At 37.4% G+C, this 18867-nt stretch overlaps 1 protein-coding gene across 4 annotated transcripts in view; it reads right to left on the bottom strand.

Moving 5' to 3' along the window:
- Positions 1-18867, bottom strand: part of COMMD10 (COMM domain containing 10) — a 114774-nt gene that overhangs the window by 77327 nt on the left and 18580 nt on the right. For 3 of the 4 annotated variants that reach the window (XM_062018566.1, XM_062018568.1, XM_062018567.1), the window contains exon 5: positions 11134-11244. In XM_062018566.1, the coding sequence (XP_061874550.1) occupies positions 11134-11244 (111 nt within the window). Of the gene's footprint in view, positions 1-1979; positions 2070-11133; positions 11245-18867 lie in introns of all 4 variants that reach the window. The other variant, XM_062018565.1, reaches the window with a different exon arrangement.

Below are 18867 nucleotides of genomic sequence, written 5' to 3'. Positions count from 1 at the left end.
TGCTAACTATTCCCAGATATTAAAAGTTATTTAAATATTGTAAATTGTGCAATTTTTAGACCATTTGGCCCAACTTTTTACACTTCAGAACCTTAAAAGAGGCAAAATTGTACCAGTTAAAAGCCAATTAATCACAGCTTTTCTGTGTATTACGACAGACATCTTCCAGTATATGGCAGTCAAACTGTTTTTAAAAGCATGTAATTACATGCAGGCTTGCAATGAAATACTTGCAAATATGCAACGGAAATCTAGAAGTTTAAATATCAACTACAGCCTGTACAAGGCAGCCAATATACATAACTTTAGTGTTGGAATTCCCTTGGAAACATCCATGTTTTAACTGGATTTGATGTTGAAGCTGGCCGCAATAGTCTTTCCTTGAAAATATAGCTATGCTGTCTCTCCTGAGAAAATAATATTCAGCTCAAATGGGCAAAAGAATAATCTTTACAGATATAGGAAATGGAATAACTAGGTCTACTGCAACTAAAGCTCAAGGAAGGGATTTGATACTGTAGGGAAAAAAACCCAAAAGCAGAAATTTATTTAAATTACTTATTTGATTTGCAAAAAGATAGAACACAGTAAAAGTCATTTAGGCAACATGACACTCAGCAAGAAAACAAAGACCTCAAATATTATGGTACTTAAAAAAAACCACTCATGTATATAACGTTCTGATCAAATATACCTAAAAAAACCCCTGCCCTACAGCATAAATAAGCAAAATGGATTGAAAATGCCACATGTTTGAAATCAGAAAATAACTACAGTCTGCAAGATTTTTTTATGAACATAACAAAGACTTATTGCAGGAGAAGAACAAGACTAAAATGTCTGATGGGTTAAAATATATCAACCTGCAACTAGGGTTTTCAGAAGTTTCAGAGAGAACATAAACAAGACAATTGCAGGCTGAATGACTACTCTATGCCTCATATCTTTCTGCTTATCTCTCTTCTACTCAGAATACCATTCACATAATTTAAACAGCCACATAGTATAACAGTTTCCAATATACTGCATCCACTTAATTTTTCAAAGGCACATGCAACTTGGGACAAAATAATGAGGTTCATCTTAAAAAAAGAAGTTTAAGAAGTTTATGCAAGTATGTTTTTTTGTGTAGTAATAAAAGGCAGACTAAATATTGGAGAAAACATAAATATAAAACTCCTGCCAGTGTTCCTCAGCAGCTAAAGCTCAGCAAAGTTTACCCTATGAAGAAAATGGAATAAAACGTTACACAACTAAACTGCTTAGAACGCACAATAAGAACCCAAGTCATTGGCACTTGCATTAGATTTTTTATATGTTTCTTCATTTCTTCTGCTGACAACACAAGAGTTCCAACACAGAGCATGCTGAGTACAGTAGCACGTATAATAAGCCTGAAAAACACAGGAAATTATGTAGCGAAAAGTTAGAGTCCTGCAGTCAGTCTAGGTAGGTGTGGACATCATACCTTCTTCTCTTCTGCAACCCTATTTAATCACCTTTTCTGGTTTTTTTCACAAATTGGCTGCACAAGATTTCAGGCCATCTTTGCACACTCTACACTTTTCTTTCTGGATTCCCCGAGCAAAGTCATTAACCTACCTCTTTTTGGTGTTTCCAAAAAATGCATTTCTATGGTGTAGCTACAAAAGTTAGATGCATTTATTGCTAAGTTCACAGGTTCCATTAAAATATCCTGTACATATTTATATCTTACTTTGAACTTCATTTTATACTTTGCTTCTCTCTAACTAAAGATATTTTCATATTCAGAGCGTGCCTCCAACACAGTACATACCACCAGAAGACAAGGCATTAAGAAGAGTGCACCTCTTCCATTCCCGCCCAAGAAGTGAACAGCAAAAGCACAGAATGCTCCCCAGCTACTTCTACAGTAATGAGCAGCAAGGCAACTGCTACTGAAGTGTCAGAATAAATGAAAAACTGTCAGTAGTCATGATTGCAAAAGACAATCCTACCTCTTCCAACAAGTTCTGAAGATATCCTTTACTTGGAAGCCAGCTACAGGAAAATGCTCTTAAAGATGTGAAATATTTTGAAGCATGGGTCTACTGAGGAAAAACACACGGAAATTCCTTTTTAAAACTCCACATCTCTCATAACTTCTACATTTAGAACCTCTCAAAGGAAAAGTAAAGGATTAATAGATAACAGAACTTTCCACAAGTTGCAACCACTCAGCAGTAAGTCCACCACTTTACAGATAGAAGAACCGAGAAGCTGAAGACAGAAAAATGAGAAGCATTTCCAGTGGTACTCAGAAAACATAAAGATACGTGTTTATAGGTAGTTCTGCACAGATTCACAAATATCAAGGTTTTCATATTAAAAAGTTAATCTCCTACTTTTATAAAGAACATACTCCACCTCTGCTTGCTACTAACAGTCAAAAAATGCAAAAGACAAACATGCCTATCTGATTTAAATGATATAAAATGCTACTTCATTTATATACTTACACCATAAGGCCTTAAGCTTCTCTGAATTGTATACCTTTAACATTTTGATGAAATGATGAATTAGAGAAATTTTGATTTTTTACATAGCTACACACAGAAGAATTATCTGGTTTTAAACATCCACAATAGAAAGCTGCTGACTTGGAGTTTATATGTTGTCTTCTTTGTCCTCACCTCCAGTTCTCAAAGGCAGCAGTCAACTCTGTTGTAATGGAGGACACATTCAGCACTATGTTGGTAAAATTGAGCCTTGCTGTTAGAGAAAGTTCAGCTTTTGTGTTCACCTATCCCAAAACTCACCCATTTCTTACACTGTCTTATCTTTCTACCTTAGAGAGTTAGGAAGAAAAAGACATGGGGGACATGCCGATTTTTAATATATTTGTTAACAGACCATAGAGCTTACTACCTAAGTAAAAACAGGAGGATTGGTACTACCAGGAAGTGCTGCAAAAGCATAGCAAAGTAACAATAACAAAAAAAAAAGATTCTTTTCCATTGCTAACATAAGTTCATTTACTAAAACACTGAATAGTTTCTGAAAATAGCAGGCACAGAAGCATATAGATGCCTGTGAATTTGCAATGAAGCCCATAGATGTTTTTTCTTCATCTGAAGAAACTGAAGGTTCAAGCCCACAAAATCAGTTTGAGGCACATAGGAAACAAATCTTGTAAGAAAAAAGGTGGCATACATAACTGAGAAAATATATGAGAAAAACACCACCAGATCTTTGTGTTTTTCAAATGCCCTTAAAACCTCAAAGTTTAACTCTACCTGGCAATGAAATGGGTCACTAAGTTTAAGTTAAATATTTCAGCTACTTTTCCGCAGCTTATTTGGACTGGCCACAGTGAAGTTACACATTAAGGATAATTCAGTTTATTCTTGCACAAAACAAAGAGTTTCAGTACCAAATACAGGCAGAGGTTGCCCCAGGCTGCACCCTACTGGGATTGTTTTCTTCTTTAATGCCATTACACAAAGATACATGGATTAAGTTATCAGTGCTTCAGGGTGAACTGAGCATGTGCAGAGGCTGTCACCAGTGAAAGGCTTTGTAAAAATCAGGTGTTATAGGTTGAATTCATTAATAGTGTATATTGCCAGCTGACACATAAGAATATGGTAGAGATCCCTGTAAAGAGATCTTTACCATAACTGGATAATTAAATCATTTAAGATCACAAATGAAGCCAGGTAATTAACTACAGTCTACAGTACAATTGCCAGAGGTGAGTGCATACTCCTGCAGTCACACCACCTGGTAAATGGTTTCTATGTAAAATGTCAAACTAGACACAACTTACAGGATATGGATTACTTTCCTATCCATTTCTATGCTGGTAAGAAAATAGAAGTCCTCTCAGTATATTGAAAATTCTGGACTGCAGCTTTATTTTTTTTCCCTCTAATTTAATGGATTTAATCAGAGATAATAGATATGATAGATCAAAAACAGTGTAATGCAAGAATAAGTGTGCCTTACAGGTCTAGAATTTCTGGCTCTTATGGTTAAGCAATGAAAGCTCTGGAGCTATTTGACAGCCCGGAACCAAATTAAAAATGTAAGGCTCATTCTTCTGAGCTGTTCCACACTCTCAAGATCATACAGTCATTCTTACTACAGCTCCTACAAAATGAAGACTTTTCTCAAGTATCCTCTTAGCAAAGTTTCTGCTTTCTTATCAGCAGTATTTATTCGAGTTTAGTTTTCAGAACAAAACTGGTTTCCTCATGTAAGTTGCCAAAATCAGCAACCTTGCTTATATATAGAAGTTCAGAAAGCACTTGAACCAGAACTATACTGTTTGAGGCTATCCAGGCCTTCAATTATCCCCTCTACGTAGGAATGGGAAAACCTTTTCTCTCAATCTCATCCTTGAACATTTTGTGATTCATTCAAGGCCTGTCCTACTTACTTTATTGCAATTGCTCAAGTCTTACAAATCTGCTTGATGATAAGATTAAACTTTTTTCAAGGGTGTACATGCAAGTTCGTTTGAGTTCTGGGAAGAAAAAGGGTGATGTCCTCACCAGAACACAAAGCGATTGAGAGGCAGCTGCTGAAAGTGAGATGAAATGTACAATTCTTTAGTCTTTGCACCACATCATAGTTCCTTCAGTACCAGGTCTTTTAGTTGTCCTGTTTTCAAAGCCTTGCAGTACAAACTACTCCTCTACTTCGAAAAAAAGAAAGGAAAAAAAAAAAAGGAAAAAAAAAGGGGAAAAAAGGGGATAAGGGGAAAAGAAAGGGAAAAAAGGGAAAAAGGGGGGGGAAGGGGGGGAGGGGGGGAAAGGGGGGGAAAGGGGGGGAAAGGGGGGGAGAAAAGGGGGGGAGAAAAGGGGGGGAGAAAAGGGGTGGGGAAAGGGGTGAAGGGGTGGAAAGGGGGGAAGGGGGGTGAAGGGGGGTGAAGGGGGGTGAAGGGGGGAAGGGGGGGAAGGGGGGGAAGGGGGGGAAGGGGGGGAAAGGGGGGGGAAAGGGGGGGGAAAGGGGGGGGAAAGGGGGGGGAAAGGGGGGGGAAAGGGGGGGAAGGGGGGGAAAGGGGGGGGAAAGGGGGGGGAAAGGGGGGGGAAAGGGGGGGAAGGGGGGGAAGGGGGGGAAAGGGGGGGAAAGGGGGGGAAAGGGGGGGGAAGGGGGGGAAAGGGGGGGAAGGGGGGGAAGGGGGGGGAAGGGGGGGGAAGGGGGGGGAAGGGGGGGAAGGGGGGGAAGGGGGGAAGGGGGGGGAAGGGGGGGAAGGGGGGGGAAGGGGGGGAAGGGGGGGGAAAGGGGGGGGAAAGGGGGGGAAAGGGGGGGGAAGGGGGGAAGGGGGGGAAGGGGGGGAGGAAGGGGGGGAGGAAGGGGGGAGGAAAGGGGGGGAGGAAAGGGGGGGAGGAAAGGGGGGGAGGAAAGGGGGGGAGAAAAGGGGGGGAGAAAAGGGGGGGAGAAAAGGGGGGGAAGGGGGGGGGAAGGGCAATTAGATGCATCAGCCCAAAAGCTGAGGACCAAGAAAGCGAATGAAGAAGGTACATACTGGTATAAATCCTCAATTCTACCACCTGCTACCTCTCTGGAGTGGGAACATATCACTACCATCCACCGACTTGCACTGTTGACACCACTCCACAAATATATCTTATTTTCAGAGGGAAACAAAGGGGTAAACAGAGAAGAAAGGGGAAGCACCACTGTATTTCCTTAAATATCCATCCAAGTGCAGGTCCTATGCCATACAGGCTGTACAGAATCTACAGCCTGAACAGAGTGATTGATCTAGCTCTGCTAGAAAAAAAAAGCTTGGATTCTCATCTACTCTGCTGTTAAAGTGGGGATAGTATTCATAATGACAAGCTTAGAAAACAGAATGGCATACTTACTTAAGTAAACAGAGTAAAACGTCTATGGTCTAAATTTGTTCATAGTCCAGAAACATATAGAAAGTAAAACTAGTAGGAATAAAACGAAATCCATGTCCTCTTACTTCAACAATAAAAAAAAAAAATCTAAAATTTTCAGACTTCTATTTACTCTGTAGAGTGATGGATATGTATTACAACCTCACTTTCAAATGCAGTCTGACCCCATTTTTATTTTGAACAAATGGTTGCAGAAAAAAATAGTTCAAAATACTTTTATTGTTACAGTCTCCTTTCAAAGCATCTAAGAGTTAGGAGAAATTAATTGAAAGGAAATAAAATTAAATTAGTATAGTAACATTTTAATATTATCTATCTTTTGTCAAAAGTATTACATTAGAAGGTTTAACAAAGCAGCACGTTTATCAGTTAATTTCTGACACACATTGGCAGAAAAAAATCCTGTAACAAAATTTTTTAAATACATATATAAAGAAGGAATAAAATAAATAAAGTATTGAATTCTCATAAAGAATCTGTACATAGCATTCACACTGAAAAAAAAAAAAAGAGTTCTCTGAATTAGTCTTTAATATTAAAGAATAAAACTCTAGATGAAATAATCAGAAGGAAAGCCAAAAAAAGAGCAAAGCCTTCTATAGCACAAATTGTAATTAAATAACTGGATCTAATGAAATCTGTGGAATGGATTTACAGAAAAAAAATGGATAACTATTAAGAGACAATACTAGGCAAGAATAGTGTCTTTATCATAACAATTTTCAAGTACAAATGTTAACTACAAAGTACACATAAAACATACAGTAAGAAATGCCTTCTACGATTTGCCTTACTGGAGCTTCCTAAAGAAGAGGCATAGCAGAAACTCTTTAGGAAACTATTCTTATCACATTCCTCTGCAGATATATTCGGCATCAATGATGTGGTAGTTCTGAAGCCCTTAGATCATTTCTACAGCTCTTAGTACAATTTTTTTTTTAATATACATGGCAGCTATGAGGATAGAAAATTATCACAGTTGTTTAGAAAGGTCTGGAACAAGATGGCCTAAGGAGTTACTGCTATTAACAGTGGAAATGAATATGCAACTGTGTGCTTATGTGGAAAATTATTAATAAATTACCGAAAGAAACATTTTAAATACACATCATTTTTAGAGATCAATCTCTGTTTGCAAATCAAAATCACAATTAGAAGCACGGATGATCAGTACTGTTAATTTGTGCTCCCTCTACTGGTTAATTGACTCTATAGCCATGAGAATAACAAATCTGTTAAAAACCTTGATGGTTTTGTTGCAACTCAACAGCCCAAAAAAATCTTGAATCATATTATATTATTAAAGAAAACCCAAATACACAGCTGGTATCTTAGACATCAGTTCTAAATACCACCTTAACTGGTTAAAATGTCAAAATGAAAGCAAAAGGATCTAGCAGTTCCAAAAGATGCGTCCTATCATACCAGCTTCTTTTGTGCACTTAGTTCACAGAAATTCCACTTCCTTCAGATTTTGAAATGCAATTAAACATTTCAAATTCTGAATCCTTGTAAGAAGCTGCTGTTAACTGGATTTTTAATTGAAAGCTCCCCTTTTTTCCTCCTCAAACAAAACACCATCAGCACTGAGATGCAAAGCAGCCTAAACCAGAGGACAACTCAAGCTGGAAGGCAGGGTTTGGCAGCCCACCCAATCCACCCCTCTGCTCACAGCACAGCTAACTCATACTTAAGTCAGGATGCTCCGGGACACATCCCATTGACTCCTGAGTACCTCCAAGGCTGCCAACTCTGCAGCCTCTCCGGCTAACTCATTACCACACCCCCATGGTGAAAAACTTTCTATAGCACACACAAAATATTTTTTGGATCCAAATCAAGCATAATTCAAAGTCTGAGTACAAGTAAACAGCAAAGTAAACCCAGAAAAAGACGTTTACAAAAAATCACGTGATGTGATCACAATTACTACTAGTCCCAAAAGTGTATTTCCTGGGGCAACAAGTGTGTCTCTAGCAGGTTGATCCGTCTGAAAAAAACAAAGGTTACTTCTAAGTGCTGATGGTATAATACCTATGAGACTCTGCAGGTCATTCGAAGTTGACAAAATATACTCTACAAATATTTACACAGCATATAGGAAATCTTCCAACTATTTTTGGTTTTGTGAAGCAAAAATACTATTCATATATCCACAGGTGTTTTGACTGTCTCTCCTGGAGACATCATCTAAATACTCATTTTAAACATCACCCTCTAAAATAGGACAGTTTAAATGACGTTTAAGAGGACTGAGTTGCAATAAAAACATTAACGTGTTTGTACAATTACTTTTAGTTATCAAAAGTGGAAATAGTGCCCAATTTCATTTACTTTGCTCACTATGTGGGGGTTTATTAATAGGCTTTGGTTCTGTAGATGAGAAAGACAAACTACTATTGTTATATACAGATTAGAAATGTAAACACTTAATACTGCCCACAATGACTGCCTTCAGAACCGATTCTGAGCATGATCTCAAAACAAAAAGAGGAAGTGTGACAAAGAGCATTACTGCCCCCTAATGAGTCAATCTACAAAAGCTCCTCTGTAACAGTGTTTTGTGTCGTCCCTTAAAAAATTCCAAGCTGTTATATCCATAAATTACTAAAACAAACAAAATAGAAGTTAAAAATTCATGTGAGAATTTATAACAATCACTAAGAACACAGACACTAAATTCTTGACACATTTCTGTGCAAAACACATATATATAAGTTTGGGGAGAAAGAAAAGTATATAGTATCGAGATTTTCAGATAACTTAATAATTAGGGCAAAAAGAGATCATGAAGACACAAAATACGGCACACATTATATTCCAACATTTTTATCAGTACATAAACATATATTAGCCAATCTTATGCCTATTAGGATGTAATCATTCAGAAAAAAAGTAGTCATTCCTCACATCAACCCAGATTTTTAAAGTTTTTTGTCTATAATGCGAGAGCATCAGTATGTTTTTCTTGTTGCACTGTTCTATATAAATATCAGTTACAAGTCTATTCTAGACTTATAGTAATTGCAAAATAATTCTGATCTAGGTATCTAATTACACCCACAAAAAGAAACAGAGATTAAACAATTTTTTAAAAAATCCACTTGCTGAATTCTGTTTGTAAATCAAACAGATGAACTTTTGACACAGTCTCCCATTGTATCCTCCTAGAAAAACTGGCTGCCCATGGTTTGGATGGATGTAATCTGAGATGGGTGGAAAACCAGTTGTAAGGCTGGGCCCAGGGAGTCATGGTGAATAGAGTTAAACCCAATTGGCAGACAGTCACCAGTGGTGTTCCCTAGTGCTCAGTTTTGAGGCCTGTTCTGTTTAACATCTTGATTAATGATCTGGATGAAGAGATTGAGTGCACTCTCAGCAAGTTTGCTGGTGACACTATGCTAGGCAGGTGCATAGATCTGCTTGAGGACAGGAGGTTCTTCAGAGGGACCTGGACAGCCTGGAGCAATGGGCTCAGGCCAACTCTGTGGGGTTTAACAAGACCAAGCGCCAGGTCTGGCAATTGGGCCACAGCAACTCCATGCAACGCTACAGGCTTGGGGCAGAGTGGCTGTTCTGTGGAAGAAGACCTGGTGATATTAACTGACAGCCAGCTGAACATGAGCCAGCAGTGTGCCCAGGTGGCCAAGAAGGCCAACAGCATCCTGCCTTGTACTGGAAACAGTATGACCACCAGGATCAGGGAAGTGATTGTCCCCTTGTACTGGGAATTGGTTGAGGCCACACCTCAAATACTGTGTTCTGGGCTGCTCACTACAGGCAGGACATTGAGGTGCTGGAGCATATCCAGAGACAAGCAATGAAGCTGGTAAAGGGTCTGGAGAACAAATCTGATGAGGTATGGCTGAGGGACCTGGGAGTATTAGCCTGGATAAGAGAAGGCTGAGAAGAGGGCTGGACTCAATGATCTTAAAGGTCTTTTCCAGCGATTCTATGATTCTATGATCACTCTCTGCAGCTAGCTAAAGGGGAGTTGTAGCAAGGTGGGGGTTGACTTCTTCCCTACAGTAATAAATGATAGGACAAGAAGAAACAGGTTCTAGTTGAACAAGGGGAGGTTTACATTGGAAATTAAGAAGAATTTTCTCACTGACAAGGTTATTAAGCATTGGAATGGGCTGCCCAGGGAGGTGGTGGAGTCCCCATTCTTCGAGATATTTTAAAGATGCACAGATGTTGTGCTGAGGGACGTGGTTTAGTGATGAGCTTGGCAGTGTTAGGTTAGTGTCTGGACTCAATATTAAAGGTCTTTTCCAACTGTAACGTTTCTATGAACTTTCTGTGTCACGTGAAAATGACTTTTTTTCCTAATTTTTTACAAAATTGTATTGCTATGGAATTGAATCTGTATGCAGTGCTGCCCAATGCACCTTGGATGCAAAATATTGCCCAGTTCCTGTACTTGCATTTGAAAAATACAGAGTGCAAGGAAGTGCACAGAACTGCTGAAAAAAAAAATATTGCTGCAAGTCCTTGTGAGAAGCACAAATGTAAGCTCTATATTCTTTTTTTATTCTACTATAAATACAAACTTCCAATCACATTAGTAAAATTACTGCACTATAAATGCAATGCTGAAGTAGAACTTTATACTGACTTTTTCACAGATACCACAGAAGACTCCAATCTCTGTTAGCAAGGTAAGGTTAAAAGCAATTCATATGTTTAATTTAAAACATGCTAGTTAAGAAAAGATATAGAATTTATTAATTAAAAAAAAATTCATTAGTTGGTTTTGGCACTGAAACACCACTGATCACTAAAACATTTGAACTTAAGTCTTCACCTTAAACTTCCAAATATTGTCTTTCTCTGGCCTTGCATTCGTATTAAAACATCAGTAGCAAAGAAAGGTTGCAGGTGATGAGTAATACATAACAACATATGGTAGAAGGCTGCAGGCTGTCAGACATCAAAAAGTATAAAAACTACCAATCATGTGCTATGTGATAAAAATAAATTATCTATAAAGATATTTTAGAGACCTAAAATAACCATATTGCATGACATTCTCTATTACATTACAGCCCAAAATGCTGGTAACACAGCTCTCAGTCTAATACATATGCTATTACATCAGTACTTCGCAATTCCAAATGCGTAATTATATAGACTATAAAAATCAAAACGTTGGCATACTAACAAGGATCGAGACTTCCAACTGATGCCTCAGAACTCTGAACGTAAGGTCATCACAACAGTTCATTTCAGCTTTTGCTAGGTACGTAATTCCTACCTTTGAATCTTCATTGCTCACTCCCAGCTCTAGCACTGCTTGAGGAGACTTCATCTTTGCTTGCATGGACTCTGCCATCTGAAGATTAAGCTGCCATCCAATTGTTTCAAGCTATAAAATACAAGTTTAGGTTACAATCAGATGGAAAGAAGCGCTCAGGTCCTTTTAATATTGTGAATGGTCCATGCAGTGAACATGGTGTCAGGCTCTACAAATGTTAGACGTTGTTATACAACATAAATTCTACAAATTCTCCTGGAATCCAAGACTGATTTGCTTCCCTCTCTTGCCAAATTTATCAATTCAAACTGCCTGTGACCACTCAAAATAAGGTGACTTTCTATGCTTCAGATTTGCTGGAACCAATCCATAAAACACAACTAAGGATCCAAAATAAGGTAGTTTCCCCCTCTTTCCAAAAATTTATCAGCAAAGTTGAGGATTCAGTTTTATTTCCTATTTATTTTTCTTTTAGGACAAAGAAAACAATTATCAATAAATGGTAAACCATCTAAAAATAGTAATTTCTTTCTTAATCAACAGATCTACTCATGTGTATTCTAGCATATACAGATGTTACTGATAAACATAAATTCTGTGCTGCTTTTTAAATTGTTACTATTGAAAAGCCAAAAAGCAGTTAAGCATGTGAGCAACAGAATTTTTAATAGAAAGCTACACCAAAATACATTTCAAATTAGTTTTTAATCATTAATCTAAAATAATATTCAAACATTATGAAGCTACACCTGACACAAATTAAGTGGGCCAGAACAGAACTACACGTCTTTTACAAAATAAGCTACCTGGCCTTCTCGATAAAGAAAAGTAGAAATATTAAATCTTACCATCTAGCAAGCTAATTTACATACAAGTTGTTTTTAATCTAGCGTCTCTCCTGCTAGTAAATATGGTGGCTGACTTGGTAAAAGCAAAAGCCTGCCATATCTCAGTTAATCTCTGACCAGTCCAACAATCCTGCTAAAATCATTAACAGCACAAAGCCATCCATCCCAGAGGCACTTCACTGTGAAGGGCAGACAAGCCAATGCATGCACTGTCTCCTACAGTGAGAGTAATCTCTAGATGAAAGACAGTAGAGACAGTGAGTAGCAGAAACACCTTCCCCAGGCACAGCTCAAAGATAGAACTTCCAAAATTTATTGCAGCTACACCACTTACATTTTCACATTACTGCACATTACATTGCATTTCTTTGTATACTGTGCTGACACTACACCAATCATGTAAGAAACACTGAAAGCCATATGACTAAGCATACCAAAAGGAAAATTATGGATCATGACCTGTTAATGACCACTGCCAGTCCAAGATGGTCATGGAGTTCAGACAAGGCCAAACAAAGCTAACGGGAAATCACAGACAGTCTCAGACTGACTTTATATACAGCTAAAGCAACAAAACAGTAGGAAGAACTTCATCAGGTCAGCCTGCATAGGTCTGCTAAGCCCCTCTGCTTGACAGTATGTGCAATCTGCCAGCAAATTATATCACAATCACACAACTGGAAAACATTTTTCACTCCATAAGTGTCACTAAAATTAAGTAAGGAAATTACATTTGGTTCTCTCAGGAGCCTAAACATCTTAGCATCTTGCTCACCATAGGTTTTAGATGAAGAAAGAAGTTCAGTTCAGTTAAAGAAACCTATCAAAATTGATCATGGTCAACAAAGACAGACTCAAATGCTGACTTAGGGGCTAGTGATGGTAGCAGCCCAAAGCAGGTAATAGAAAACAGGATCACCTACTTTGATAGAACACGTTAACCACTAAGGTCAAAAACACACATGTGATATCTCTTCACACTGCAATCACAAAGGTTTAAGCCCCATGATTCTCCATTTAGAAAAGACTTTTGATCAGTTAATTAAACAGATTATTATAGTAGTATGGAAACCAAGCCTTAGCCTTACAGTTTATCCAGGATTATATAGCAGTGCCACTAGAGAAAAGAATATCATCTTAGGCAGCCTGACTTTTAAAACTTTCCTAAACCTGTTAAACAATGTACTGTATATAGCTTGAAAAACAACCATCAAAAGAAATTCAAATTTATGTCTTCTATTTCAGTTTTAATACACACCTACCGAGAAACACTGTAGAGGGCTCAGAACCAACACAATATAAATGGCAGCACAGTGGCCTGAGTTTACAGCTGAACAGCAGCCATAACTCTTTTTTATACTGCTTTTCCTTAAAATTACTTAGTTTTCTTGTACGATTCATGTTTTTTTGGTTTCAAAATGGTCTGACTATTTTCATGAAAGAAAAATACAGAATGTGTCTAGCTATGGTTTTATTTACTTAGAAGACATTCAACATCCTGAAATATCAATTAGCCTTTTGAGAGTGGTTACATATTTCTGCATGGCAGTTGTGTCAAAGCACAGTTTTGGGTAACCATGAAGTGGTACATATTTTAGGGGCATTCTTATTTTCCAAAAAGAAAATACTGCAAAGTTTTTTTAACTTCTGATATAAAATGTGTTATAGAAGTCAAAATTATGGGAGAGACTATATTGTGCCAGAATCTGCAATGTATCATCTGAAAAGCATTTACTTGGGGGGAGGAGGAAGTATTTATCCAGAACAAGCATGAAAATAAAACTACGTTTTTAGTTACTGTAGATCTATAGCTTCCTTTTACAATTTCTTATCAGCAGTTTAGAAAGGCGCAAGCTACCTTGTCACTGCAACAATAAACACTGTTGAAAATCAACTATTTAGCACTCTAAGCTCTCAGTGGTATCTCTAGCACTTACTTACCCTTAAGGTTATGTTTAGAAAACAAAAAGCAGGTGCAATCCAGAAACCAAGGAAAGGAAAAAACATAGATATTAAATAAAACCAACAGTAAGCATTTATGAAAATGCTTCAGATCTGCTCCATAAACCCTATGGCAAATAATTCAGTGCAATAAAAACATGAGAAAGCTTTGAACAGCTCCAGTAATCATCGGTTTCTATATCCATTTTGACAGAATCACAGAATCACAATGACCCTTTTGTCCTTTAAGTGCCTGGAGACAACACTTAGGATAAGTTGTTCTATCACCTTTCCAGGGACTAAGGTGAGGCTGACCAGACTGCAGTTCCCTGGCTCCTCTTTCTGTCCCTTTTTGAAGACTGGAGTGACATTTGTGACATCCTCCAGCCCTCAGGCACCTCTCCTGCTCTCCATGACTTACTAAAGATGACGGAGATTGGTTTAGCAATGACTTCCACCAGCTCCCTCAGCACCTGTGGGTGCATCCCATTGGGGCCCATGGATTTATGCACATCCAGATTGCTCAACTGATTCTTAACCCAGTCCACAGCAACCAAACAAAATTCCTCCTTTCACTCGACTTCCTCTGGAGTCTGCGGCTCCAAAGAAGGCATTCTGCAGTTCTGCCACTTGATTCTATGTTTGGGTGAATGCCACCCTCTGCAAAAAGTCCACATGCACTAAGTGTCAAGTCAGTTTCACAGCTTATCTGATAGGAAATTAATTTAAGCACAATCTCCAAACAAATAAAGGATTTCAAAAAGCCAAAAGTAGTCTCTCACATTTCCTTCCCCACTTACAATTATGTTTTTACATACTACTGTCTCTTTCTCACATATTTTCATCACAGTTCATTTCCTTACTTTCACTTTGACTGCCCATAAACATTACTACAAACTAAGACTGAGAAGAGATTCAAGAAATCAGATAAATTCCAGTAATAGTTTTCATACTTCTCTTTTCTCAACTACATAAAGATATCTACGCTACATTCTTTAAAGACAAATCAATTAAATTTTCTTTTGTAAAGAAATTCAGACTAAAAAGGTCAAGGAGAAAATACAACATTTCAGCCATATAAGAACCACTCTATCAGACTAAAAAATGAAGGACTATGACTTTGAGAATGAAGGCAGCCTGGGTGCCCAGAACAGGTACACTGTGGGACTCAGATCTTGAGGACCAAAAACATAGCCAAAGAAATTCACACTGAAATAAGAATGTTGGAAAAGACCTTAATTTGAAAAAAATAAAATGGGAATATTGTGAAAAAAAGGAAAATTGAAACTGGAAATAGAATTTTTGAGAACACATAAGGACCTAAAAATGTCTTCTCTAATACTTCCAACTGCAGCCATTCAAAATTTTTGGAGCAGGATCCAGTATCTTTAAGGGAGGAGAAGTAAAAAGAGGTTTCAATGCTCAGTTATTTACAAAACTGGGAAAGGAGAGAGTTTTTGACTTTGGACTTGAATGATATACTGAATCACATCTTCTGTATGTCTCTACACCCCTGAACAAAAGAAGTTTCTTTCAATTTTAAATGAAAAACTGGAACATTTATATAAGTTACCTGCATCTACAAGGTGAAGCTTTCAGAAGGTCGCCTAATATTGCAACAAATTATAACAGGAACCATAGAAAATCATTGTTACTGCCCTCAGAACTCAATGATGTGGCACAGACAACTTAATTCTTACCACAAAGCAAGATGCCGTAACACTATGCAAGCTGCTATTTGTCCTTCATGGGTAATCCATGATGTGGCATCTCTTTGTCCCTTAGAAAGTGCTGTAAGCATTTACCTCAGAGAAAGCACGAGTAACAATGAGTAAATAAAGTACTGAACCTGCAAGAACTACAGTACGGAAATATTGCACGGACGCAAAATCAAAATGACTGAGGTTTTTATAACTGCCAGATATGTAGACAGTTATGAAATAGCCAATCACTTTATAGCTCAACTTTCACTTTTTACAGAATCATTATGGTTAGAAAAGACCTTAAAGATCAAGTCCAACCACTAACTTAACCCTGCCAGGCCTGTCACTGAACTAAACTATGTGCCTCAGCACCTCATCTATGCATCTCCAGGGATGGTGACTCCATCACCTCCCAGGGCAGCCCGTGTCAATGCTTAATGACCCTCCTGGTAAAAAAGTTCTTCCTGATGTACAATCTAAATCTTTCTTGGTGCAACTCAAAATCATTTCCTCATATCCTATCATATACTGAAGATCTAATTATTTCATTGAGATTATTGGACTCCATTCTCTCAGCAACATTTTCTGCTTTTGCAACACCTAGCTTTCTCCAAATAGAAGCACCTCACTTCTGTGTAATACTAAAACAAAAAATCATAGCCTTTGGTGAATACAAGAATAATTGTATTACACTCAGAGCTCATACATGATTCAGAATATGTGGGGAAATGCAATTAATCAGCATTATAGGTTAAATACAATTTAACAAGCTGCTATAAATAAATTGGCTAAAGGAAAGACTATGAACATCCTGGCATATGCATTATTAGCCTCTCAGGCAAACAAATGACTGTGCATTTCCCCAGGAATATAAAAGAATTCTCAAAATCAGAGTTTCATCTTGAAGTCTAAAAAGTGAGAAAAAAAAAAACCAAACCAGACTTCTGGCTGTACTTAACAATTCTGATGGGTAGAGAATGTAGAAGCAATTTTAAATTAGTAGCAGTGGACTTTTATGCTTAGAGGGGAAAAAAAAGATTATGCAAACCCTAGATGAGAAAGGAAAACATAGCATAAACAAGCTAGCATATGCAATTTGTGAACCTACTACTAATAGAACTGGTTTTAGTACTGCCAAAAGGTAATTAGCAAAAAAAAAAAAAGTTGTAACAGTACCATTACATTTAGTAATGTGTTAAAATTAACTACATAATAATACAATTTTTTCAGTTGTATTAATTCACATAGGTATTCTCCCATTGACTATGGGTTATGGTTTAGTCTGTCTATTTGGATTTTTTTTTTAAAGGAACAAAATTCCCCAACAACATATGCCTTTTTAGAGACCAAAAGGATTTTATTGCTCTGAAGTTGCTATGGGGCTGTCGAGGCTTTCCAACATGAGCAATGAGAACTTTAAGGCAAGGCTTGTGGCCCACAGTCAGAACTAAAAGTAAAAGTAACCTTCAGAAAAACTAGGCCCCACATGAGTATTAAGAATAAATTATTGTATGATCCTAAATCTCACTCATCTAGTTCATATGCATGTATCAGTCAGTCAAATTGACCTCTAGTGATGCTACCAACTGGAACACAATTGAAAATAAACCCTAACACTCCTGAAAATTCAAGTCTTGGCACAAAAATGAGTACTGCCTCTTGTGGTATTGGTGGTGGACTAGTGGACTTGATTAATATGGACATCCCAATCCTTGACAGCTGGCAGCTTCCTATGGCACAGAACATTGGTTTAGACTTGCATAATTGAGAACTAACATTCAAGCCTCCTTACTTTGAGTCAATACTCAAAGAGGCACTTCAGGGTGGTTTAAGTGAATCTATAGTTACTTTCCTTTGGAGGCAGTCAGATTAATCTGAGGCCAGGTTGAAGCAGTGCAATTGTCTTTATTTTTATGATGTTTTTCAAAAACCATATAATAGAAACAATGCCAAAAAAAACTTACTAACTCATTCTTTACGGATACCACAGCAAATCATCGTCTGTTGGGCAGAAACCTAACAAAACCATTTCAGATAAAAGTAGGACAGTTACAGTCATACAGAAATTAGTTTCATGCTTCACTGGTGTACTATCCCCACTCATTTGATTTTGAAATACTCTAATCCTTATTTTGAGAGGCCATTCAGTTCAAAATTATCTGGTATTTGTGATAACTTCAATATTACTGCACATGAGATTGCCTTTCATATTCTGAGGAAAAAAAATCTACATGCTTGTTTCTATAAGGCTTTTCCTGTAAAAAAAGAAAAGAATAAGTGTAACAGCACTATTTTTCAGAGCTACATTGAAACAGTTCATCTGTTTTTACCAAAGGTAGCCTATCTGTAAGAGCACTGTATCAGTTTACACATAGCATTGCTTCAGCTTCACTATATCAATGCCAGAGTGATCACTTAGCTAAAAAGATACTTTAATGCATAGTCTAAAGTAAATATTGATAACTACAGATTCCAAAATGTAAACTTCTACTATTACAATGTTAAGAGCAACTAATGCTATAGGAAAGTGCATAATAGGGAGACAAATACCAGCTTTCAGTCCATTCTTGAGGAAGTAGATTTGTGATAGCTGGACAAATAAGGTTCATCAATAGCACTATTAGATACTTTAAAGATGGAATGACAAATTCAGATACTTCAACAAACTCAGCAAATGCATTATATGATGAGGCTGCTTGCAGTAATGGGGAAAATGTACAACTCCATGTCTTTGCTAACATGTACCTTACTTAGATAACAACCCAACTTGCCCCTAAAGGCAGCAATTACAGAATGAGGAAAAATTAAATCATGTTTTAGTAAAATAAGAATTTTGTCTTTACTTTAGATATTAACTCATTTCAGCTGTCTTTTCCCTCTGAAAAGAATACTCCCACTTTAAAGACTAAAACATTTCCTAGAACATTCTGAAAGAGCTGTTTATGTAATTTAATACAGATATAGTATTACTCTCATTGAAGCATGAACAGTGAAGTGAGAGATAATGGGATTGAAAGACATCTTCAGCAAATCTTTTTCTCATATTATTACAATACTATATATGACACTGACACAAAACATTTAAGAATATTTTCCAACTAACAAAACATTTTGAGGAAATAAATAATCTGTAACATAAAATGTTTTCTGGTGCAGATCTTTCACTTACAATGCACTTACTTCAGTTGTTATAATGAAATAACCTAGAGGAAAATGAGTGCAGCTATCCTTTCACTCAAGTC

The sequence above is a fragment of the Colius striatus genome, chromosome Z, assembly GCF_028858725.1.
Source record: "Colius striatus isolate bColStr4 chromosome Z, bColStr4.1.hap1, whole genome shotgun sequence".
NCBI classification, from domain to species: Eukaryota; Metazoa; Chordata; class Aves; order Coliiformes; family Coliidae; genus Colius; species Colius striatus.
This window is presented reverse-complemented; position numbering and strand designations above follow the sequence as displayed.